Source organism: Cynocephalus volans, chromosome 8, assembly GCF_027409185.1.
Source record: "Cynocephalus volans isolate mCynVol1 chromosome 8, mCynVol1.pri, whole genome shotgun sequence".
In the NCBI taxonomy this organism is placed as follows: Eukaryota; Metazoa; Chordata; class Mammalia; order Dermoptera; family Cynocephalidae; genus Cynocephalus; species Cynocephalus volans.
In genome coordinates this window covers 42,513,004-42,540,659 of record NC_084467.1, presented here as the reverse complement: position 1 = coordinate 42,540,659, position 27,656 = coordinate 42,513,004, and the positions used below count along the sequence as shown (strand labels likewise).

Genomic DNA, 27,656 nt, shown 5'->3' with positions numbered 1-27,656 from the left:
TATTATTTATAATTAAACAGCTTAGGATTAAAATAATTGATCTTTCATTGTTTATTCCCTTCCCTCCCATCCTGTTCAGGGGCCCTGGTATCTGTCTTTTTCTCTTTTAATGGTTTCTTATGCCTTCATCTGAGAACAGTAAATCTTAGTCCTGTAGGTGAAATCCTAACTATTTAAGGCAGGATTACTTTTCTCAGGAGGAAGTAAGTAGCTGTATTAGAAGAACACAGATGCAGATTATTTTTATACAGATATTATTAATGAAAAACAGAAGTAGAGAAATATACAATACAATCTAAATATTCCATATTTTTCTGTCTACTGTTTTTTTTTTTTATGTTTTAAACAATTCACTGTGTCACAGCAAGATCAAATCTTTTAACTGTAATAGTACAGAGGGGAAGTGATTTTAATTCTATTAGAAATGTATATATAGTTATAAATGCATGTATATATATATATACACACACACATACATGCATACATAGAGAATTTACCAAGTGAAAATAAATGTAAATAAATATGCACATTGAGTATATATCATATATTAGTACATGATAATATTTATAAAAACAGACAACTCATAGTGGAAACTTTTATATTTAAACAAATAGATAAAGGGAAAAGGAGGAAGGGTACTCAGTGGGTATCTGTTGTGAGCTTCTGTTGAATTTATCTTATTTAATTTTCACAACCCCATAAAGAAGGCATTATTTTTTTTATACTCTGTAGATAATACTTAGAAAGGTGAAGTAATTGGCTCTAGGTCATATAGTTTGTACATTGAGACTCTAGTTTGACTCCAAAGCCTGGCTCTATTTGCTCTGTCACACACAGAATTGCATCCATCCATCCATCCATCCATCCTAACTCTGTTTAATATAGAGAATTACAAAGAAGAAAGCAAAAATAGAGAAAATTGAAAGCAGTAAAAGTGAAAAAGAAAAAATTATTGGTGTTTCCCAAGGTTGTGAGGTATATTTTATGTGAAATGAAACCTTTAGTCTTGATTAAGTTAGTTTAGAAAACTTCAGTTTGAAAAAGTTGGAAAAATTTCTTCCCTGTAGTATTTCTTGGGGGCTTTGATATGCTAAAATGCATTGTAAGTTTGCAAGAGATGGAGATTGTATAGAGTTTCCCAGCTTATTTGCCATGAAACCTATTTTTCCAGTCATTTCTCAGATGGTTAATATTCTTTGAGAAATGCTGGAGGTCTTTATTAAGAAAAGGAAGAAAAATTTAAAAAAGCAAATGGGAAATGTTTATGAAGTAAAATATTCCCAGAACTCACATAAAGCATAGAATATTTTTTGTTCCCACCAGCTGAATGAAAATACTTCATAATAAATGGAACATCCTAAATAAATAAATGGAGCATCATAGAGTACTCAGAAGGATATTGCCTCAAAAGTAGGGGAAAATAGCCCTAACATTAAAGGCTTCTCTGGTATTGGCTAACAAAACTCAAAAGGAAGTCTCAAAAAGATTATTTCCAAGCATTTCAATACCTATTCTCAGGAATGTTTAAAGGAATACAGAAATATCCAACACCCGACAAGGAAAAAGTCACAATATTTGGACCCAGTCAGAAATTATCAAGCATGCAAGAAGCATAGAAATATGACCCACAGTCATGAGAAAATTAATTGATAGAATCAGACTTAGAAACAAAATAGGTGATAGAATTAGTAGAGAAGGTAATTAAAAGTTACTATACCTGTAGACCATGTTTACGAAGGGAGGAAAAAACATGAGTATGTTAAAGAAAGACACAGAATATATGAAAAATGCCTAAATCAGATGTCTTCAGATGAACATTGTAATGTCTGAGATGAACAGTATAATGAATAAGATTAACAGCTGATCAGACGTTGCAGAGGAAAAGATTAGTGAACTTGAAAACATAGCAGTAGAAACTATAAAAAAAACACAAAGAAAAAATTAGAAAAAAACCAAAAGAAGGGCAATGGGATGAATTCAAGCAGTCTAAAAAACATATAATTGGAGTCTCCAAAAGGAAGGGTTAGGAGGGGAGAGAAGATGGAAATATTTAAAGAAATATGGCCAAACGTTTCCAGCTTCGAGGAAAACCATCAACCAACATATTAAAGAAGTCACTGAACCCCAAACACAGGAAACATTAACAAAACTACAAAGCACATAATTAGATTGCTTAAAACCAGTGATAAAGAGAAAAATTCAAAGGCAACCAGGGGAAAAGACATAATATATACAAAGTAACAAAGATAAGATTGACAGAGACTTCTAATCATAAACAACGGCAAGCCAGAAGACAGTGAAGAAACATCTTTTAGTTTTTAAAGTATGCAGTATAGTTCCATATGGTCTATACTGGAGAATAATCCCATTTCCTCCCTTCTGTAGGAAACATTTTAGAAAATTATCCTTTGTTTTCTCATTGTTAAAAAATTGAAGTAAATATATAGATATTTTCATATGCTTATGAATCATAAATAAAGGATAGCACATTATACAAACTTTTCTACATCCTTAAAAAAAATTCTAGGAATATTCTGGAGGTCTCTTCATCATAGAATATAGAACAAGCTCGTGTGTGTGTGTGTGTGTGTGTGTGTGTGTGTGTGTGTGAAAAAAATTCTAGGAATATTCTGGAGGTCTCTTCATCATAGAATATAGAACAAGCTCGTGTGTGTGTGTGTGTGTGTGTGTGTGTGTGTGTGTGTGTGTCAGCTCATTTTCTTTTATAACTGCATAGTACTCATAGAGTATTTTTTTTTTAATGCAAATCCCAGACATAGTATTTCCCTCTAAACTAATACTATTGCTGTGTAGCAAACAGCCCCGTAACTAAGTATCTGAAAACTATTTATTTTCATTCAGGCATTTGGTAGGATTTGGCTCTTTGGGTGACTGTTTCAAGTTGCAGATCTGGTTGGGCTTGTCTCCTGAGCAGGTTGGGCTCAGATATATTTCATGTGTATTTATTCTGAGATCTTCTGATGGGATCACAGGTAACACAAAGGAAAGATCTTATGATTATGATGGCACAGGTTCAAGAGTGCAAGAAATTCATGATACTTCTAAAGGCCAAGGCTCAGAATTGTCATAATGCCACTTCTGATCATATTTCCCATTGACAGGATCAAGTCATATGTCTGAGCTCAATGCTGATGGAAAACATCCTTTAATGGGAAGAATGGAACAGTTGTATGGTATGGATGCATGAAAGGTTGAAGAATTGGGTTTAATACCAAAGTCCATTTTATCCTTGCTCTGTAAAATTAGAAATATTGTTTTGCTAAGTTGGTTATAATTATAGTGAACTTTTACACTGCCAGTCATTTTTCTCATGGAGTGGATTATAGCATTGGAGATAATAAAATTCATAGGATATAGTGTAGGAAGTCATACTGGAAGCCACCTAGTTTAACTCCCTCTGAAAGCAGTTGTGTATTTTTATACTTCTGACATGATCAGCTGGCCACTTAAAAAAATTCATTCATTTATTTATTCTTCCATCTGTTCATTTATTCATTTATTTAATATGGGAAACGGAATACAACATAGTCCGTGCCCTCCCAAGATGTTCATTTAAGTTGTGGGAAGACACGTACACACACATCCCTGCACACCTACAAATAAGTGTGTATTGGGTAAGTGGTGTAGTAAGTGGTTGAAGTTTGACACTACCTCATAAGGGGGTAGTAATATGAGGGGAATTATTATGAATTGACATGTTAACAATATTGTGTATTTCTATCCATGAACATGGAATATTGCTCCATTTATTTACATCTTCTTTGATTTCTTTCCTTAGAATTTTGTGGTTTTCCTCATATAGATTCTTGCATATATTTTGTTAGATTTATACTAAGTATTTTTTTATTGGTGCTAATGTAAATAATGTTGTGTTTTTGTTTTAAAATTCCACTTGTTCATTGTTGGTATATAGGAAATCAGTTGACTTTTCTTTTCCTCAAATTTTTTATTGTGGTAAAATACACATAACATAATATTCAACATCTTAACCATTTTAAACTACATTACAGATTACAGTGATATTAACTACATTCATATTGTTGTGCGACCATCACCACTATTCATCTCTAGAACTCTTTTTCATCTTGCAAAACTGAAACTTTATACCCATTAAACACTAATTCCCTAGTTTCCCTTTCTTTTCATCTCCTGACGACCATCATTTTACTTTCTGTCTCTGTGATTTTTGCTAATCTAGGTACCTCATATAAGTGGAATCATACAGTATTTTTCTTTTCATGAGTGGCTTATTTCACCTAGTATGATGTCCTGAAGTTTCATCCATATTGTAGCATATGTTAAGAATTTCTTTTAAAAAGTACATGCCTTCCTAAGCAATCTACAGATTCCATGTAATCCCTATCAAAATTTCAATAATATTTTTCACAGAAATAGAAAAAATGATCCTCAATTCATATAGAACCACAAACAACCCCAAATAGCAAAACCAATCTAGAGCAACAAGGAGAAAGGTATTAGGTGTTACACTTCCTGATTTCAAATTATGTTACAAAGTTATAGTAATCAAAACAGTATTGTCCTGGCATAGAAACAGACATATATACCAGTGGAACAGAATAGAGAGCCCCAAAATAAACCCAGACACATATGGTCAACTAAACTTCAACAAGGGTGTTGGGAATACGAAATGGGAAAAGGATAATCTCATCAATAAACTATGTTGGGAAAATTGGATATCCATATGCAAAAGAATGAAATTGGATCCTTATCTTACACCATACACAAAAATCAAGTCAAAATGGGTTAATGAGTTAAATATAAGATCTGAAACCATAAAACTGCTGTAAGAAAACATAGGGAAAAAACTCCTTGACATTGGTCTTAGCAGTGATTTTTGGGATATGTCTTTAAAAGCATAGGCAACCAAAGCAAAAATTCACTAGTGGGATTACAACAAACTAAAAAGCTTCTGCACAGCAAAGGAAACAATGAACAAAATGAGAAGACAACTTTCAGAATAGGAAAATATTTACATATCACATATCTGATAAGTTAATATCCAAAATACATAAAAAACTCCTACAACTCAATAGCAAAAATACAAATAACCTGATTTAAAAATGAACAAAGGAGTTGAGTAGACATTTCTCCAAGGTAGACATGTAAATAGCCAATGGATATATAAAAAGGTGCTCAATATCTATATTAATCAGGGAATTGCTAATCAGAAACACACTATCACCTCACACCTGTTAGGATGGTTATTATTTAAAAAAAATAAAAAATAAATGCTGGTGAGGACGTGGAGAAAAGGGAAGCTTTGTACACTGTTGGTGGGAAAATAAGTTGGTATGACTTTTATGGAAAACAGTATGGAATTAAAAAATAGAACTACCATGTTCTTCTGGGTATTTATCCACAGGACTTGAAATTAGGATGTTCATTACAGCAATATTTGCAATAGCCAAGGTATGGAAACAACCTAAAAGTCCATTGATGGATGAATGGATAAAGAAAATGTGATTTATTCAAACAATGGAATATTATTCAGTCTTTTAAAAGAAGGAAATCCTGCCATTAGTGAGAAGAGGGATAGACCTGGAGAATATTATGCTAAGTGAAATAAACCAGACAGAAAGTCTAATACTGTATGACCTCACTTAGATTTGGACTGTAAAATAGTCAAACTCATAAAGCAAAGAGTAGAACAGTGATTGCCAGAGATTAGGGGGAGAGGGAAATGGGGAGATGATGGTCAAAGGGTACAAAGTTTTAGTTATGCAAGATAAATAAGTTATTGAGATTTTGTGTACAGTGTAGTGCTTATAGATAATCATACTGTATTATATACTTAAAACTTGCTTAGGGGGTAGGTCCTGTGTTAAGTGTTCTTACCACACACACATGCATGTGCTTTCTCTTATGCACAAAATAATACCAAAGGATATGGGAGGAAACTTTGGGAGGTGATAGATATGTCTATGGCCTTGATAGTGGTGATAATTTCACACTCACATATTTCCCCAAACTCATTGAGTTATATTTATTAAGTATGTACAGTTTTTTACATGTCAACCATACCTCAATAAAGTGGTTAAAAAAAATAAAAAGGATCAGCAGCAATTAGTGATCCAAACAGAGGACAGGGTCCTTATTGTCTACCCTGGCTCACACAAGGTATGTGCAAGCTGATCCTGGAACACTTGCCTGGCTGCCTGCCTCGGGATGGGGTTGGAAGGTTCACAGCTTCTACTGTGCTAAGAGCTGAATGAAATGAACTGCAATTTCCTCTTCAGCCCTTCCCCTGGAAATTTCCAGCCTTTGAAAGACTCTAGAGGTCCAAAATAGTTACATCAGAAAGATTCTGTCACTACAATTGTTGTCTAGTTGTGGATACAGATCCCTGAAGTTTCCTATGATGCCATCTTCCCAAAATACTCTCTCAAAAAGCAATTGACTTTTATATATTAATGTTATATTCTCTATTGTTGCCATAATCTCTTAGTAGTTTTAGGAGGTTTTTTGTTGTTGGTTCTTTAGGATTTTCTATTAAATGATTATGTCATCTGTAAACAATGACAGTTTTATTTTTTTCCTCCCCGGTTTGTGTACCTTTTGTTTTCTTTTCTTGTCTGATTGCATTAGCTAGTACTGCCAGTATGATGTTGAATTGGAATGGTGAGAGGAAACATCTTTGCCTTGTTCTTTTTGTTAGGGATAAAATACCTAATTTTTCACCATTAAGTATTATATTAGCTGTAGGTATTTTTGTAGATATTTATCAAGTTGAGCAAATTTTCCTCTGTTCCTAATCTGCTATGAGTTTTTATGAGTGGATGTTGCATTATATCAAATTCAATTTGTTTTTTTTTTGTGTGTGTGTGAACTCATTGAAATTTATTGTGAAACCTGGTAGGTTTCATTGTTTTTGCTCTTTAGTTTATTTACTAAAATTCATTTAAGAATGAAATTTTTATCATTTTAAGATGAGAAGAAATGATTTTTACGTTTCCCTCAACTTTTTGTTATGAAAAAGTTCAAACATACAGAGGAGTTGAAAAGAATGGTAGAATAAATACTTCTGCCTACATTTAAGAAATTTTAGCATCTTGCCATGTTTGGTTTTTTCCTCTCTCAATATATACATATATGTTTGTTGTGTTATTATTTAGAAGAAACTTGTAGGCATCATTATACTTCATTGTTAAACATTTCAGCATGCAACTCCTAATAATGGAGACAATTTCCTATACAAGGGTACTTCAAAAAGTTTGTGAAAAAATAGAATTGAAAGATAATATAAATCTTTCCATGAACTTTTTGAAGTACACAAATACCATAGTCACACAGTACCATAGTCACATGTTAAATACTTCAGTGTGCAACTCCTAAGAATGCGGACAGTTTCCTGTGTACATAATACTATACTCACGTCTCAGTAAATTAATAATTCTGTAATATCTTCTAAAATCCAAGCAACACTAAAATTTTCCCAATTATGCTGAGAAATTTTTCTGAACAACTTTCCCCTTTAGCCACTATCCAATGGCAGTTATGTATTCCATTTGATACTTGCATCTCTAGTTTCTTAATGTGGAAGAGTCCCGCTAATGCTTTTTTTTTTGAGAGGGGTGGAGGAGTAACATTAACTTGTTGAAGAGTCCAGAATGGTCTTGTAGAGTGTTGTGCGCTCTAGATTTATCTAATTGTTTCTTCATGATGTGATTACTTGTTCCTCCACCTCCATTATGTCTAGAGGCTTGAGTATACTTAAGTTGAACATTTTTTGGCACATGAGGCATTTAAATCGTGGCCTGGTAAGGTAGATAGGGGTTTCTAGGTGGAGCTAATAGTGACCTTGAAGTTATCAAATCTGGTAGACATTTATGAGTCCTGATTCTACATCTCTTAGCTGCATTTCAAAATCAATATATTAACCTAGTATTTTTAGCATATATGTACTTTTTAATGCAAAACTCAGTCTTCCATATTGGATTTCTTCTAACAATATATTTTTACCATTCTTGTTTTGTCAGCCAGAGACCCCTCCCCCCCAGGGTATCATTCTTTGGGGCTTAATTTAGAACTTAGACTTACGTAATATGTCTTGATTTCTTTTGAAAATATATGTGTTAAAATGTACAATATATTTAATTTTTGGTCTAATCATTGCGCAGAGTAATGACTTGACATTTTAGATGCTTACTGTTTCTTAAGTATTATTATCTTTAACAGTTATTTAAACAATGCCTTTTGTGGGAAGTCACCATTAAAATATACTTGAAATCACAGATGGTTTCCAAATGCCTCAAATGAATATCAAAAATCTTACCAATATCACTGTTTCCAGCTTAAAATTTTATCTTTATCTGTATGTTTTCATTGTGTACATTAATGTTGCCTTCTTATAAGTGGACTTTCCTATAGACATTAGAAAGTTCCTTATTTCAGGATTGAAATCACATATAGGTGTTGAATATGATCCTCTGTGGCAGATGAGACTATTCAAGTGTTTTAGAAACCACTCGTGTAATGTGAAAGATAACAGTGATAAGCTTGTTTTTTGACATGTGGAGAGCAACCCCAGCTTTGTTCCAATACCTGCACCTGTGGCCAAGAATTTTCCAGAGGGTTGATTTCAGTTTATTGATATGTGCTGGGAAGTATTTACTCAAATCACCAGTGTTCTGTACCATAATGTTTGGAAAACTTAATCTTGGTCTAGGTGCCTTTTTTAGGTGATGTTGGGGAGTGTGAGGAAGATTAGATACATGTATTTTTGGAATAATTAACTCAGGCATATAAATACTATAATTAACATCAAACTCAAGTTTGTACAGTATTTAAGTTTTCAGGCTTTCAAGATGAGTTCACCAGAAGGACAAGTTTGGAAGTAACTTTCTAAACAGAGGGCACAGGAACAAAACTGAAAATATTTTTTTGCTGGAAAAGTTCAGTGGATTGTATGAGGGGACTACTTACATCACAATCACCTAGGGAACTTTTTAAAGTACAGATTCTTGGGCCTTATCCTAAACTACCTGAAAAGAGTTTCTGGGAGTGGGGCCTGGGAATTTTTATTTTTCTCACTTTTAAGGTTTAGCAAAATAAAACCTATACATTGTCTATAGCAGTGGTTCTCACACAGGCTACACTCATTAGAATCACCCAGGGAGCTTTAAACAGTACTACTGTTTGAACCTTACTCAGACTAATTAAAATCAGAATCTCTCAGTTTGTAAGCTAGTGATAGTGTTATTTAAAAAAGATATCTAGGTAATTCTTTTACATAGCAAGCATTGAGAACCACTGGTTCAGAAGATGATTCCAAAACTGAAAACCAATATAGTTGGCCCTCAGTATCTATAGGTTCCACATCTATGTGTTCAACATAGAAAATATTTGGAAAAAAATTGTGTTTGTACTGAACATGTACAGACATTTCTCCTTGTCATTACTCCCAATACAATATAGTATAGCAGTTTATGTAGCATTTACATTTTATTAGGTATTATAAGTAATCTAGAGATGATTTAAAGTATGTGGGAAGATGTGCATAGGTTATATGCAGATACTACACCATTTTATATCAGGGACTTGAGCATTCGTGGATTTTGATCTTTGCAGGAGGTCCTGGAATCATTTCCCCATGGATACCAAGGGACAACTATAAATAGCATTTCTCTTATTGAGATTGCAGAGCCAAGTAGTGTGCTAGAATTTCAGTTTTTTTCCTCTAAGATGGTAACTTCATAACTGGAATACTCATAAAGATTATTATAATTTACAACTCAAATTTATTAGCTTTCTGTTCCCCCATACATTAATTGCTCTTAATGTCACATTTTGCTTGGGCTGCGATAACAAAATATCATACACCAAGTAGCTTAAACAAGAGAAATTTATTTTTGCATAGTTCTGGAGGCTAGAAATCCAAGATCAAGGTTTCAGCTGATTGTGTTTCTGGTGAGGGCTCTCCTCCTGGCTTGCAGATGGCTGCCTTCTTACTCTACCTTCACATGACCTTTCCTTTGTGTATATCCATGGAGAGAACACATGAGCTCTGTAGTGTCCCTTCTTATAAGGACACTAATCCTATTGGGTCAGGGCCCCACCCTTATTACCTCATTTAACCTTAATTACTTTCTTATTACAGATACAGCCACGTTGGAGGTTAGGGCTCTAACATAAATTTTAGAGGGATGTAAACAGTCAGTCCTTAACACCTCATATTTTGGAGCATGCGTGATATTCTTGCATCATCCTTTTCTCCAACTCTACCCCCACCCATTTCCTGATAGCCTTTCTTTCTTTCTTTTAAACATCTATTTATTTATTATTATTATTATTATTTTTACATTCTAAGGTATTGTCGAGCAGTTGGGGGGAGGGCGAAAAGGGAAAGGGGAAGGAAATAGGGTGAGAGAAGGAGGAAGGAGGGGGTGTGGTCGAGGCCTGTGGCACCCTCCTCATTCCTGCATGGGAGATTAGGGGGCTTCCTGTGGCAGCTTGGTCATTGCTGTGCTGGATGTGGATGTCAGTGGGGTGTGGCTGAAGCCCTTGGCCCCCCACCACCCTGGCTTGGGAGCCTGGGGCACTTCCAGTGCTGATAGCCTTTCTTTTTTTAATTGACAGAAAAGAAATCTGCTTTTTTAACCGTGACATGAATACCAGCCAGCTCCTTGGGTGGTCTCTTTATTGCTTAACATCCATTTAATTATTCATGAAAGCATTTTTCTTAGACACTGCTTGATAGAAACTAGTAACATCCCTTAATATTAGTAGTCTAGAAAAAAATGAATGATTATCTCCTGGCCAAAACTGAAGTTTTAACCCAGACTATCTTGTTTACTTTAACTTGAATAATAGAGAAGACAAAATGATGTGCATTTTTCTATACTTTGTCAGGGCCCTTGCTTTTTTGTTGTTGGCTCAGTGTTTTTAGGAATTCAAATTTGAGTTCTCTTAGGTAGGTTCCCATAGTCCCTTCCCACATCTTATCATTTTACCATCCCTGGCTGCCTTAGACAATTAAAGAAGTGGTTCTCAAACTTTAGTGCATCAGAATCATCTGGAGGAATTGTTAAAACACGGATTAACACCACCGTCAAGGGATGGTTCCCCATACTGGCCAGCAGCCAAAAAAACAAAACAAAAAATCCCACAAACCCCAGAGTTTATAAGTCAGGGGTATGGGATTGAGCCTGGGAATTTGCATTTCAAACCAATTCTTAGGTGATGCTGATGCTGTTAATCTGGGAACACTTTGAGAACCACACAAGTACCTACCTAGCCTCAAAAGACATTTAAGTTTGTAAACACAATGTAAGTATGCTGTAGGATCTAGAATGACCTGTTTCCTCTTTTTCATTGTTGAAGTCCTAGTCATCTTTCATGATCTAGCTTAAATGTTTTCTGCTTCATGAAGCCTTCATATCTACCTAATTGGAGTTAATTTTTCTTTTCTCTTCCACCAGATATAGTTTTTAACTTCTGTTATAGCAATCATTTCATTCTGGTTTATAGAGCTAATTGTTTGCAAGTATAATAGCTTATGTATTCTTGAGCATAGGGAATATATCATAGTCATCTTTGTATTTATACCCTTCCCCCACCCCCATCACAGAACAGTCACCAAATTCTTTTTGGTTTCTAATGAATTGAGGTAGCCAGTCATATAGATGAATTACATTAATCTCTCTGATTGATTTATACTTTCATTTAGCAAACACTTAGAGACAATGCTCTGGAGTGGAAAGTGTTCTGGCTTTGGAATTCTAATATTTTACTAGCACTATGATCCTGGGCATGTTGCTTAACCTCCTTGAAACTTTAGTTTTTCCTTGTTAAACGAGCATAACAGTATCTCTACTTCATAGGTTTGGTGAGAGGATTGAATCAGATACTGTAAGTTGCTTGACTCACAATAATAACTATTGTTAGTTAGCTTTTTGTATGTAAGGATTTTAGTGGGCGTAATACTATCTATTTTGTAGGGTTATTGAGAGGATTAGAAGATAATGTAAATTGCTTGGCTCATAATAAATAACCTATTAGTTAGCTCCCAATGTGTAAGGGTTTTATACTGGTGGTAACAAATTGATTTTGAATGTTCTCTGTGGCCTCATTTACTTAATTTGAGAATTGTGTTACTTGAATGTTCATGGCTATGTTCTTATAGTTAACTTTTATATTTTATCTCTAAGTCTTAAGGAGACCTGCAATAGATGCTTCTATGTCTGCTTCAAAAGGATGTGAATTACCTGACTAGAATTGTAGCCTTTTAGTAACTAGTGGAACATTTAGTATATATACATTTTATGTATTATAAATATTACATTTATATATAATTATAAATTTATATATTATAATTATGTATTATATATTACACTTAGACATTATAAATGTTACATATTTATAATACGTTATATCTAAGACTTTTACCTAACATTCTTTTCTGTTCCAGGATCCCATCCAGGATACTTCAATACATTTAGTTGTCATGTCTCCTTAGACTCCCTCTTGCTGTGATAGTTTCTCAGACATTCCTTGTTTTTGATGACTAACAGTTTTCAGGAGTACTGGTCAGGTATTTTGTAGAATGGGCCTTGACTGGGATTTATCTAATATTTTTCTCATTATTAAACCGGAGTTATGGGTTTTTGGGGAGGAAGACCACAGAGGTAAAGTACCATTTTCGTCACATTATATCATAACATGAGTTAGTATTGTTGATATTGACCTTGATCACCGGGCTGAGGTAGTGTTTATTAAGTTTCTTCACTGTAAAGCTACTGTACCCCCCCCCCCCATCTATACTGTACTCCTGGGAAGTCACTTTGTGCATCCCACACTTTAGGAGTGGGAAATTATGCTCCACCTTTTTGAGGGTGGAGTATCTATATAAATTATTTGAAATTCTTTTACACGGGAGATTTTTCTTTCCTATTTATATATTTGTTTATTCAGTCATTGATTTATATCTGTCTGGACTCATGGGTATTTATTCCATACTTTGAGTTATAATTCAATATTTAACACTATTTTATTTATTTTGCTGTTATGTTTCAGCTTTGGCCATGGGGAGCTCTTTCAGTTAGCTTTGTATTCCTTTGCCATATCCTTAGTGTGTGTGTGTGTGTGTGTGTGTGTGTGTGTGTGTGTGTGTGTGTGTGTGTGTGTGTGTGTGTGTGTGTGTGTGTGTGTGTGTGTGAAGTTTGTACTTGAGCACTTACTTGCATTCTGGCATTGCAAGGTGTTTCAGGTTCATCTTGTATATTGCCTGCCTATAATCAGTTCTAGAGTCACCCATTTCTCTAAGCAACCCTGATTCCTTTTACTGGAGATTAGTATTAGAAACTAAGATCTGGGTGCTAGGTGTTCTTGATTTGACCTACTTCTACTTTCTAAAACATGTCTAAATTTCATGCATCCATGTCTTTGGCCATGATGTTCTCTCTGTACAGAATGTTGAGAGAATGTTTACAGTTATAATAGATGAAATTATCTTTTATCTGTTTGGTGCTCTCTATTTCATCTTTCAAAAGACTGTTCAAGGACTACTTTTTCTGGAATGCATTTCTTAGTTCTCTGTGCATCATTCACTCATTCGTTTTAATCCTTTTGTACATTTTAAGTACTTTTTAACATACATCCTGCTATAATTTTTTCTATTTACGTATTTATTTGTCCTCCTAGACATTGAGTTGCTTCAGGGCAGTAACTGGAGCATTTTATTTGTTAAAATACAAACACATGCAGAGCAAAACAAAAACGGTTGTCTCTGAGTGGAAAAGAGATAGTGGTGGTGATAAAGGGGACTTGGATGGATGGTTTTATCACAACTAGAGTCTGAAGGGTTGGGGAGATGTTGGTCAAAGGAGACAAAATTTCAGTTAGGAATAAATTCAAAAGCTCTATTGTACAACATGGTGACTATAGTTAATAACAGTGTGTTGTACTCTTGGAAATTGCTTAGAGAGTAGAATTTAAGTGTTCTCACCACAAAAAATAAGTATGTGACACATGTGAATATGTTAGCTGAATTTAGCCATTCCACAATGTATTTACATTTTAAAACATCATGTTGTACATGATAAATATATGTAATTTTATTTGTCAGCATTTAAATAAGTGAATAAAAAAACCCTACAGTCTGAGAGACTGTATGTTATTACTACTGTTATCCTATTTTGTTTTTAATACAACTGTTGCTCAATGGAGGCCATTTGAAAGGAAAACCATTTTGTACTACTCAGAGCTTGTCAAAATCAAAAATAATATGTAGACATCTAGGTATTTTAAACAGGAAGGGATTTAATATGGGGAATTAGATGCTAATGAAACCCTTGGAAGGGTTAGAGATGAAAGGTCCTTGCTTTTAGGAAATAAGAGATTATAAGGAAAGGTGTAAACCATAGCCTGTGTAACAAAAGAATAGATTCAGATTGATATGATTTATGGAGAACTTTAAAAAACAAAAGAATCGCCGATATTCTTTATAATATATATATGAATTCATATATATGATGTAAAAATATAAAAATATGTTGATGTAACTTTGTCAGATATTGGGGGAGGGAAGAAGAAAAGGAAATGGGATGGAGAAGGATTAGAGACTTTAAACATCTATAAACTTCTCATTTAAAAAGTGGATTTAAAATATACATGACAAATATTAAAATTGGTAAATGTTAGTGGAGGCTACACAAGGGCATGGGATGTTTTTATTTTTACCTTTAAGAAATTACTTTTATTTTACAAAGGAGTGAAAAAAGAGTGAATGACAGACTTTCAAATGATATAGCAGACTGAAATGAAGAACCTCTCTAATGCTAAATAAAATCAATCAGTAGAATAAAATAAAGCAGTAACAATAACAAAAAATTAAATGTGTGAAGCTAGAAAGCAAGAAAGGACCATCCTCTGATACTAGAATTCAAAAGGGAAATCAGTGCCAGTTTGGTGACTAATTTTTAAAAGCAAATAGCTCTCTAAACTGGATATAGATATTAGGGGCTGAAGACTGGTCCCATTCCTGGAAATAAAGGATAAGACATTTGTTTTGTAGAAGCAAAGAGCCATAAAAAACTCTCAAATAATGACTAATAAAATTCTACTTTATAGATTCAGAGATGCAGTAAAGAAGGTGACCATTCATTTACCCAAGGTCATAGAGGAAAAAGGTATCATCATCCTCAAAAAGCTCGAATTACAGGATTCTGTCAAAAGCTTAAGAAAGCAGCCAGCCACACACACACAAAAAGATTAAGAATTAATTCATACAAATAAAAATTGGTCCAGAACAAATTAACCCCCCTAAGTTCCAGCCAAGGCAAATGCCAGAAACACTATTATAAGAACACCACAACAACCTAAGGCATAAAAATAATTCCTGCTGATGAAGAGCTCAATGTCAGACATTATATACCACAGGAGAAGCCACAATCATAGTCAGCAGATACCAAAATTGTAGAACTAATAACTTGAGAAATGATAAAAATCTCAAAGATATATACAATCAATTATGCTTTAATTAAAAAGAAAAAAGGAAAAAATCTCAAAGAGACTTTAGGTATGTTTAAAATATATAAAACTGTAAAGAATAGTTTATAAGACAGGAAAATAGTAAAAAATTGAATAGTTTGGATTTTAAAAAGAATCTAAAAGAGTTTTGAAAGAAAAAAACTCGAGATGGGTAAACTAGAAAATTTCATAGATTAAAAAAATGAAATACAAGTAGATTAAATTATTATTCAAATATATATGTAGAGAATTTAATAGATGACGTGAAAACTAGAGTGAGATGCACCTACATGTCAAGTGGGAGCTCTGAAAGGGGAGAATCTGTTATGTGGGAGAGACAGTATTCAAATGAATAAAAGCGGAAAATGTCTCAGATTTATAAAAATACACAACAATTGAACATCATGCCATATACTGGAACTGCAGAATAGTTCTTCTGTGTCCTCAATATCCCTTAGTATTATCAGTATTTTGGAGTTTAGCCACTGCATTGTGTGTAAGTGAGTATCTCTCTGTGTTTGTTTTGCATTTCTCTAATGACTAATGATGTCAGGCATTTTTTCATGTGCTTATTCATCATCTGTATGTCTTCTTTGGTGACATTTCTGTTAAAATCTTTTATTATTTTTAATTTTTTAAAATTTAGTTTTGTGACTTCTTATATTCTGGTTAGAAGTCCTCTGATAGACATATTTTGCAGATATTTTCTCCTTTTCTTGCCTTTTCATTGTCTTAACAGTCAATGTCTTTCAAAGATCATTAATTTTAATGAAGTCCATTTTATATATTTTTTGGATTATGGTTTTGCTGTCATATCTAAGTAATATTTGCCTAGTCTGGTCACAGATATGTCCTTCCTATGTTTTGTTTCTAGAAGAGCACTAGAAATATGATGAAAGTCACATATGTAATTTAAAAAAAGATTTTAGTATTCATGTTAAAACAGTAAAAAGGAATGGGTGTTATTAATTTTAATATTATGTTTTATTTAAACCAATATGTCACATATAATTGTATCAACATGTATTCAAAAGAAAGATTATTGTGATAGTTTGCATTTTAATTTTTGTGCTCAGTCCTACCTGGTGTGTATTTTATACGTAAAATACATCTTAACTCAGTTGAGCCACATTTTAAGGACTCATTAGCCATATGTGTCTAGAGGTTACCATATCAGACAGTGCAGATGTAGAAGTTTTTATAGTTTTAACTTTAACTTTAGCTCTGTCATCTATTTTGAGTTAATTTTTGTGTAAGGTGCAAGGTTTGGGTTGAGGTTGATTTATTTACGTATGGTTGTCCATGAGAAACTTTTTAACAAAAGTTGTTCATGGCAATTAGAGATCTAGAGGTCATCCTGGACTCCAAAGCTCAATATTTAAACATACTTTCTTGTATTGCATTATTTTATTGCCTTTTATTTCAGAGTAATGTAAATTTACTTTGTAATTAACAATTTTTACAGTATATATGTATAAAATGCTCAGAAATGTTACGCATTTAGTGTCATGGCTTTATTCATATACCTATTTGGACTTAAATGACATGTTATGCTATATTTACATTTTTAAGTCTAATTAACTTCCCCATTTCTAAAATTATATCTAAAATGCTTGTTTACTTTGTTTACAGGCATGTACTGGCATTGAAAACATTGATGAAGCTATTACATTGCTTGAACAAAATAATTGGGATTTAGTGGTATGTACTTTTTTCTTTCTCTGATCAGTAATCAAATTTTATGAATTTTTGAATGTCTTTAACATAGATGGTTCAGTGTACCATAACTTTTCTATAACTCTAATCTGAATGAATGAAGTCTAAATGTCATATCTTTAATATGAAGTACATATTTGGTTTAGTATTGAATTACTAAGTTATTATGAATATTTAGATAGTTTAAATTATTTTTAAAGTTGTTCTCTTTTCTTACTGTGTATTATGGTTCATTTTACCATATAGTATTTTGGTGGAGATGCTTGAAAGAGAAAAGGCAGAGTTGTCTGAATGTTTGAATAACTCTATTTGATGGTTTCCCCTTCACTTCCTAGGGCCCTCACTGATGATCTCCTATCTAAAGGTGTTAAAGAAGTGGCTTTATGCTGTGGTGTTCCTTATGAACCTCAGGCAGTTCATTGTAGAGATGGTTTAGTTTTTTTTTTTTTGGCAGTAATTCAAATGGCAAGTCACGGCATAACACTAAACATTCACCTATTGCAAAGCAAACTAAAAATGAATGGTATAATGGTGTGAGAACAGTATTGGTTGTGTTAGGATAACACAGATGTCCCTCAGTGCCTTTGAAATGCTAAAGAAAGTCTAAATTACATTTCAAAGAAGTGTTGATTTTCAAAAATCAAAACTTAGGATGCATATTATAGAAGTGAGATTAGATATGTATGTATTGTACACATGTATCACATGGATTTACATAATTACCTCTTATCTGTGTGCTTTGTGGAGATTTACTACTACTATTTTTTTTTTTAAACTCAAAATGTAAAAAGCTTTTTAATCAGATTATCAAAGTAATAATGTTCATTGTAATTAAATGAGAAGATAAAAAAATTTACAAAGAAATTATTAATCACCTTTAATCCCATCACTCAGAGATAATTGTTTCACATTTTTAGATATATTTTTCCAGGGTATTGTCTGTAATTATGTGATTAAACATTTTTTTTTAATACAAATGAGATTATTTTATACCTACCATTTTGTAATCTGAATTTTTCACTGAACAACATATCATGAATTTTGTTTAGCTAAATGTGGCTGTTGATCATTCTTTTTAATGTTTGCATAGTATTTAATGGAATGATTATAGCATAATAATTTTACCAACCAGTCTTATGCTATTGGATTTTTAAGATTTTTGCGATATTTCACTATTATGAACATTGTTGTAGAGAATATTCTTGTACATATGTTACATATTTAACCTATTATTTTCCTGGAAGACATTGAATAAATTCAATTCACATTTGAATTTCTGGATCAAATTGCGTACATATTTTTAGGGCTTTGTATATTTGCAGCCAAATGTACTTCTGGGATGGTTTCATTAATTTAAATGTCTACCAACTATGTACATTTTCGAAATTGCCTATTTCATTAAACCAATGCTTCCTTATCTTTTTTGTGTTTTGGCACTTGTCAAAATTTAGAAATACATATATTTATATAGCTTCACTCCAAATCCCTGCTTTTACCCACTGTGCTATATACTCTAACAAGGCATGGTATAGGTGACAGCTCCATGATTTCTATGTAGAGGAGAGGGGGGAGGGACAGCAGTTTATTTGGACTGATGCCCCCAGGTTTCTTGTCTTGAAGCTTCTTTCGTAATAGCAAGTGCATTGCTTTATTTAGTTTGTGTATTTTGGGAGTATTTTTTGGAGAGGCTGATGGAAATTACTGAAGAGGTTAAAAATCCTGTCAAGCCACGTTTGCATGGTACTGATGAGAGGGATATGGGATGGAGAAAAGGGAGGTTGTGGACTAGTAGTAATGGACTACAGGTCTTTGATGTGAGAATTGCCTGTTGGGAGGATGGATGTAAGTTCTTTCCTTACCTGCTTCCTGTTGGTCTGTGTTCATTAGTTTTGAAGGTTAAAACACTTACTGGTTGTGGATATTTTCTCGACCCAGTCTAAATAGAGTACTGCAGAAAGAGAATTTTCCCAGATAGTGTTGAATGATTGAAAGGTTAGATGCTGTCCAACTATTTCTGAGTTACAGTCAAGTGTCACTTAACGACAGGGTTACGTTCTGAGAAATGTGTCATTAGGTGATTTTGTTGTGCAAACATCATAGAGTGTACTTACACAAACCTAGATGATATAGGCTACTGTATATCTAAGCTATTTGGTGTAGCCTATTGCTTCTAGGTTACAAACCTGTACTTACATGTAACTAAACTGAATAGTGTAAGGAAATAGTAACACAATGGTTAGTATTTGTATGATAGGAATTTTCATCTCCATTATAATCTTATGGGAACACCATCCTATAGAGAGGGTCCATTGTTGACTGACTGTCAAACAAATTGACAATCAAATACAGCACATGACTGTATTTGATTTTGGGAAAATATTGTAATAGCACTTGAGTTAAAAACTTTGGTGTGATATTTGTTTAGAAATGCAATCTCACACTGTATTGGGCCCAAGCAAAACATCAAGCTGTGTCTCAAAACCTTAAGCTTTGGCTTTGTTTTGAAATATATCTCCTAGGTGGCTTTTTCCTGCAAATAATCTACTCTATAAATTTTCTTATTTTGTCTGCTTTCACAGCATTTGCTTTACATTGTGGATTTAAAAAAATGAAACAAATATTTTGAATAATTTTTTACTAGTTCAAACTTTCCAGTAGTATCATGGAACTTTTTATATGGTGTCCTCTATATTTTACCTGTGTATTCTACTTTGTGTTTCTAAATTGTTACTATATCATTGCTCTGTATTTTAAATTTTCTGTACATATCATTTGGACCTCTTTTCCAGTGTTTTTGTGCACATTTTGCTAGAGAAGTGTAGAGGAATGTGAGTTAGGAACTACATTCTGGAATTGTGATTAATTAAAAAAAATACAGTAACAAAAAAACTCATTCAGTGAGTATTGAGTGCTTATAGTGCATCCAGATTTTTGATAGATACAGTGAAGGCTTAAAAGAAATGTAACAAGATATAGTCCCTAACTTTGAGAAGTGTACTGAAAAATTGATAAGACACATGGTCTCTTACCCATGTATGCTGTATTAAGGAATGGGAGTAGCTTTCTGTAAAAAAACAATGATTACAAATATTTTGTCTGTTTTATGGATTTAGACACACAAATAACAAGTATTCTATGTGAACATATAGCCCAGTCCCAGGAATTCTAGTCATTTAGTCATGTTCTCTGATCCTGCACAATATTTTTATTATATAGGTTGTGGTCCACAAAGGAATGCTTCCAAACCCTGTGTTTTAAGCACTCCACAGTTGACTCTATTTATTTTGGGATGATTGCAGGTTAGGTTATATGCTAAAATCCTGAAAACAAAATAATATGGACTTTAGTACTTTTGGGAAGCATCCTTAGCCTACTGTTTTACTTGACACAAACCCTGTAGCTCTTCTCTTACCATCATCTACCTCAGCCTGTTGCCATTTTTTCCATCGTTCTGCACTTAGAGTTAAAGTGAATGTCATCACAGTTGAGATTCCTTCCTTGAAGATGAGTATTTTTCATTTATACATAGAAAGATAAAGACATAAGGAAGAATTACCGGAGTGAGTTAGACTCTTTCACCAAAGGCCTGCCTTCTTGCATGGAAGTGTGCTACATGATTGTTACAAATTGTGATCTGGTCTCCAGAATTGATCCACTGCTCACTTTCTATTTTCAGTATAGAAGAAATTGCACCAGGGGTGAATAAAAATCTATATGGTTTGTGTAATTTTGAGTAATCAAAATTTTAGGTAGCTAACTATAGTGGTAAATACGAATACATTGCATTAATCTTGAATCAAGAGCCCTGGCTTTTCAAACCTCTTGTTATTAATTTATTGAGTATGGCATTGGTCATATTACTTCTCTCTGTAGCTCTGAACTTCCTCATATAAAAATATAGGGTTTGTAATAGATATACTCTAGTTCTCATAATACGTGAAGTATTTATGAAGGATCTGATATGTACTAATTTCTGTTAAGATTCTATGAAAAGCAGTCAATTATGAATAGTAGTGTAAGCAAACATTTTAGTAGAACTTTATAAATTTGAAACACTTGTACACATACCATTTTGTTTAATCCTTTTAACAACTTTATAATTTACATAATGGTGAGAGAAGGTACTCTGCCATTTGTTTCACAGGAGTTATGTATATATGAAAGTCCTTTAATAAATTAAATTTCTTTCTTTTTGCTTAGCAAGACAAATTAAAATTTCTAATAAGCTCTAGCAGGTCCAGGGAAAGATATCTGACATATACTTGACAACCCAGTGCTAAGTGAAATAAAGTAAAAGTAAACATTAACCTGGCCATACTGCATTTTAAGTACTCTATGCTCTTAGGAAAAGATTTTTGAACTTTGCACTCAATTTCTGTTCTAGTTTGCTGCTTGTGCTGACATTGCTGTTTTATTGAAGAAAGATTCTATTCAGTGTGCTTGTCAACCTAAGACAAAAATGAAACAAATCAGCATATATATTTCTGTATCATCACTGATGTTTTAGTCCTCAGATAATTTTGTACTCATAGAAGCTTATAGTATAATTGTATACACTGAAGAATCAAAACCCAGGTTATCATGCACATAAGCTGTGATCCATTTTAAGATTCATTGAGGTACTTTGAGACGTTTCCATTCCACCAATTTTTAATTTTGAAAAAATGTGCTTTAGTGAGGATCCTAAAATTACATAGAACAGCTTCCTCCACTACTGTGCTCAGGATTTGGCTATAGAGGTCCTTAAATGTGCACTGCTTTTCTACTTTATACTTCTACTTTGTACAGTGTTATGAACACCTGCAGTTTTATGAATGAATAGTCTAAACAGTGACTTAATGAATCTCTGTCTTCATTAGAAAGTGGCCAAGCATTGAGCACTGCCCTTTATCAATGGCCGTCAGATACTGGCTTATATTTGCACAGATGCTTGCTATGACAAAAGAGAAGTTACTGTGAAGTAATATTTCCTCATATCAGGTGCTCCTCCTTTGCTACAGCCTTCATTGTTTTTCTTCCCCTTAAGGGACCATAAGCCCATTATTTACAAAATTTTTTAATTTCTCGGTTTTTAACCCGACAGCCATTCCAACTACTATCTCTTCTTTTATTGAGAGCCACTTTGTGCTAGGCCTCATGTCAAGTGATTTGTCTACATTATTTCATTTAATCCTCACAGCAGTCCCAAAAAGCTGGTGGGTTGGCATTAGTTTTATTTTGTAGATGAGAAACTGAGGCCTAGCAAAGTAAACTGTTCAAGCTCACACAGCTGTTAAGGGGTAAACTGATCTTGAACCCAGGTCTGTCAGTCCATAAGGAATTTTTATAGCTTGAAAATCACAGTTTACAGTTACAGTTTTAGTCATACCTCAGTATCCAAGGGGGATTGGTTCCAGGATTCCCTGAGATACCAAAGTCCACAGATGCTCAAGTCCCTTATATAAAATTGTGTAGTATATACACATAACCTACAAATGTCCTCCTGTGTACTTTAAATCGTCTCTAGATTACTTATGATACCTAATGTAAATGCTATGTAAATAGTTGTTATACTGTATTGTTTAGGTAATAATGACAAGAAAAAAAGTCTTTACATGTTCAGAACAGACACAATTATCCGTTTGTTTTTCTACCAAACATTTTTTGGTTTGTGGATGCAGAACCCATGTATATGGAGGGCCTACTGTATTTATCAAAATTTCCCTATCCAGTGTGCTGTTCTTCTCTGAACTGTGTTTTTTCTTCCTGTTACAACTTCTGTCACGTTGTCAAGTGAAAGAGCGTTTGCTATAGTCACGTAGTGGCACTTTACTCTAAATATATTTATGCTTTGTTTTTAAATAGATTCTAAGATTTAGAGGAAAGGAATTGTGTTTCTAGTTAATTTCACCTTTGGCACATGGTAGTTGCTTAATAAATGCTTTTTTGATTTATTTTATTACTAACAAGCTTCTTTTTAGGTCTGTTTGTTCTTCATTTGGATATTTGAAGGTCTTTGTTGTTGAGATTTCTGAATCTTACTGATATTACTTTTTTATCTGGCAAACATGAAGTTTGAAGAAAGAAGGAGGATAATACCCCAGACACCCTAGGAATAGGATAAGGCTGATTTCAGTATCTCACTAATAAAATTTAGATGGCCTCTACCTGTTGTGGCTATTTTGAGAAATACTTTTTACAAATCTGTCCTTTGCATGTTTTTTTTAAGTATCTAATAAAATTCTATTTTTTTTCCTTCTTTATTTTTGGTTGTACCATTGTACCATAAGGAAAGCTCATTATATAACCCAACCTATTTGAAAGTTTTCATCAGTTCTGCTTCTCAGGAGAAAAGTTGTGGTGATAAAAGGCTATTGCTAGTTAAAGTATAATTAATTGTATATGAAATAATTGTTTTCTACCTTTCAAAGGAAAACCTAAGTTTTTGCAGACAGGAAATTCTCGTTTACTAAACTCAAATTGGTTCACATTATCAGATTGAAACTATGAGGTCCACAGTTTTTTCACAACAGTAACTTGGCTTTCTGCTTATTTTTGTATTGGATTTTGCTCTACATGTTTATCATTTTCCCTTTTAATATCTGAATAGTATTGTTCTAGAATTACTTTACTGCATGAACTAAACATCTTCTCTCATAAAACCTATAGTAGATAAAAGTTTATAGGCTTTAAGACCTAATAAAAATGTGGTATATTAATTACTTTAGCAGCAGGAACTGATGTTGCCCATTGTTAAATGCAGTTTGGAAACATGTGAGTAATATTTACTATTTAAAAAAAATTATTTCTTGTACTTCTTAACTATGTTCTAGAACATGATTAAACTATTCAAATGAAATAGGGATTTAGCTCACTGCTGGGAAACAAATCTAATGGCTTTATGCTAATTCCAAAAGAAATGGCAGTATGTGCTACTTATAACTTAGACATTTAAAAGAAAATAAAAATTTTAATTGTTTTTAAAATTGTTTGTAATCAGATGCACTGTGCATTTGGTATTTTTAAAGCTAGCTAACCTACAGGTTAGCTTGATTTTAAAAATGGGTTTATTTTTGACAACTTGCCTTTCTATGATATTTAATTTATTTCTATTACTGGAAGTGGTTTTAAACAAAACATCATTGCAGCAAAGTCAGTGGTTTAGCACACCTGTAAATGTGATGACTTGGCAGTTCCTCCTGCTGGTTCAAGGATCAGCTGACACAAATCAGTGTGTACTTGGAAAAGAAAAAATATGGCAAAGTTCCTGTTTATAATTCTTTATATTTATACTGCCAGTTTCTTAAAAAATTGCTATTTAATGTTAATATAATTTCTTAAAAAATTTAGTTACATTTCTATATCTTTATTTAAGTAAAATGTTAATTGCAGTGTTCACATACAAAATGTACTTAATTTTTCTCAAACATATACTTGATCTTTTTCTTTAAAAAAAATAAAAAAAGAAAGCCAAGCTTAAAATCTCTCAACATGGTAAATAATGGTAAAAATAGTTGCACAGTTCTTCAGATTCCAAGGTGCTGTAAGATGAACTATTCTTTGTCTACATCCACTTTATTTACAGGAATCTGAATAGTGGAGTTGTTCTTCGAATGCCTCTATTACTGACTTTGGGCTTTCCTCCTTAGCTTAATGTTGAAAGCCCCCTACCATTTAACCCTGCCTCTTCATCATGCATGAGTTTCAGTAACTCCTGTAGTATGTATGACTTCATAATCCAGGTAAATTAACCTATAATCTCAAACATGCCATATGTATTTCTAACTTTGGATTTCCTGCCCCGCCCTTCAAATTTGCTTTTATAGGTCTCCCAGGGATTTCCCCCTCCATTCCTTGTTGACCATTTAAATTTTATCCTCCCTTTAAGGCTCACCTGAAGTCTTACCCCTTCTGTTCCTTAACAGCCTCTTCTCTCAGTGGGGACACCTGTCTCTGAAACTTTGTATCCCTTACAGTGGTGCTACTCTTTTAATACTTAGCCTTTGCTACCTCGTTGCCTCTTTTCCTTACCCCAGCATACGTACTTCTATGGTTAAAAAACATACGTATAATAATTGTTGAAAGAATTTAAATGATTTCCAGCTAGGATGTGTAAAGAAAGGCTTTATTGATAAGTGTACACTTTGATTCATACATATATCTGGGAAATATATTACAGTAGTCCCCCCTTATCCACGGGTTCACTTTACACAGTTTCAGTTACCTATGGTCAACTGTGGTCTGAAAATATTAAGATATTTAGAAAGAGAGACACACACCACATTCACATAACTTTTCTTATGGTATATTGTTACAATTGTTCTATTTTATTATTATTTATTGTTGTCAATCTCTTACAGTGCCTTAAATTAAACTTTATTATAGGTATGTATGTATAGGAAAAAAACATAGTATGTATAGGTTTTGGTACTATCCAGGTCTTGGAACGTATTCCTTTGTGGATAAAGAGGACTACGTATATATGAGATACCTTCAATAAATCTGTGGCTAGCAGCTGTGTAGAAGATGTCTTTGAAGATATTTGAGTAGCTCTAATGTAATGCCACATTGTTATCAACATGTTGGCATTTTGCATTTTTTTAAAATAAGGAGGTTTATTATGTTTTCTTGGTGCTAAAATTGAGGTGTAGTTCTAGAAGCCAGTAGTCTCTATAGTCTGAGGTCTATATTTTAGGAACATGGCAAGCCCATTAGCACTCTCACAAATTCCAGGCTTGAATATTGGGATCTTGTGTCATTTCTTTCTTTTTTTCTTCTTTTTCTTTTTGGTGACTGGCTGATATGGGGATTGCTAACCAGTGACGTTGGTTAGTATAAGGTTGCGCTCTTAACCAACAGAGCTAACTGACCAGCCTGAATATTGAGATCTTATTTTGTTTTCTTACGAATTGATTTTTTGTACAGAGGATACATATTTTTTAAATGTGTAATGATTTATTTTATTTTGGTTAGAACATAAGGATATCTAAAAATGTTAAGGAAGATTTTGATTTGCAAAATATGCAGTGTTCTCAATATTTTTCATCAAACTTCCCCTAATGTTAACATCTTACATAACCACAGTACAGTGGTGTCCAAAAATTGGCTCAGTTCTATCGCTAATTTTGTTACAATACTATTACCTATAGATCTTATTTGATTATCATTAGACATTCTACAAGTGTACTTTTTCTGGTTCAAGGTCTGATCTAATATCTACAGTATATTTAGTTTTCATGTCTCCATAGCCTCTTCCTATCTGTGACAATTCTTTGGCTATTTTTTCTTCCATGACCTTGACTTTTGGGAGAGTATTAAGCAGGTTTTTTTTTTTTTTTTTTTTAAAGAAAATGTAATTTTATTAATATTATTTTTTTACATTCTAGGATGTTGTGGAGCAGTTGGGAGGGAGGGGAGGGTGAGAGGGGAAAGGGGAAGGAAATGGGATGGAAAAAGGAGGAAGGAGGAGGGGCAGGATTGAGGCCTATGGCAATCCCCTCATTCCCACAGGGGAGACTGGGGGGCTTCTAGCAGTGGCTTGGTCATTGCTGGTCTGGTTGCAGATGTCAGGGGGGTGTGGCAAAAGCCCTCGCCCCCAACACCCCAGCTTGGGAACCCAGGGAACTTCCTGTGGTGGCTCAGTGGTCACTGTTGGGCTGGTTGTGGGTGTCGGGGGGGGAGCGGCCATGGTCTGAGGCCCCCCACCACTCTGGCTTGGGAGAGCCCGGGGCGCTTCCTGTGGCAGCTTGGTGGTTGTGGCTGGGCTGGCTGCTTGTGTTGGGGGGTGTGGCCAAGGCCCTCGGCCCCCCACCACCCCAGCTTTGAAGAGTCTTGGGTGCTTCCTGAGGTGGCTTGGTGGTCGTTGCAGGGGTGATTGCGCATGTTTGGGATGTGTGGCTGAGGCCCTCGTCTCCCACCCTTGGGACTGGTCGTGGGTGTCGGGAGGCATTGCTGAGGCCCCTGGCCCTCCCCCCTTTCTGGCTTGGTAGCCCAGGGGACTTCCGGTCCTTCTAGGTGTTATAGGTGTTCTTTGGTGAAATGAGACCTTTATTAGTTAATATCAATCTGTGTCTCTGGTTGCAGGTACTTTGTTTATTTCTTTCAGTTCTGTGTTGGATTATTTGCTGTTCCCACCACTTAAACTCTGTGCTAGAACTAATTTGTTTTCCTTTGCTTACTTCTAAAATGGGGGAACTTCCTGTGGGGACCAGTACTTGAGCTGTGTGGTTGAGTTAAATTGTTGCTTTGCTGCTGATTCCCTAAAGAAGGCTTTTTGTGCAGCTCAGGTTTTATAGTTGACTTTATTGGTACTTCTGGGTTTAGTGAAATTCAGTGCACCTGGGCTGTGCAGAAACTCCAGTCTGGGCCCGAGTCTTTTCATCAAACTGCACCCCATGCAAATTCGGTATTCCTGACCAGTCTCTTCTGAGTTGTCCTATGCTAACTGGGTTGCA

General features: G+C 34.0%; 1 protein-coding gene across 1 annotated transcript in view; it reads left to right on the top strand.

The window, feature by feature from the left end:
- The window catches only part of FAF1 (Fas associated factor 1), a 516,326-nt gene that overhangs the window by 41,522 nt on the left and 447,148 nt on the right, over positions 1 to 27,656 (top strand). The window contains exon 2 of the mRNA XM_063105346.1: positions 17,140 to 17,208. Within this exon, the coding sequence (XP_062961416.1) occupies positions 17,140 to 17,208 (69 nt within the window). The remainder of the gene's footprint in view (positions 1 to 17,139; positions 17,209 to 27,656) is intronic.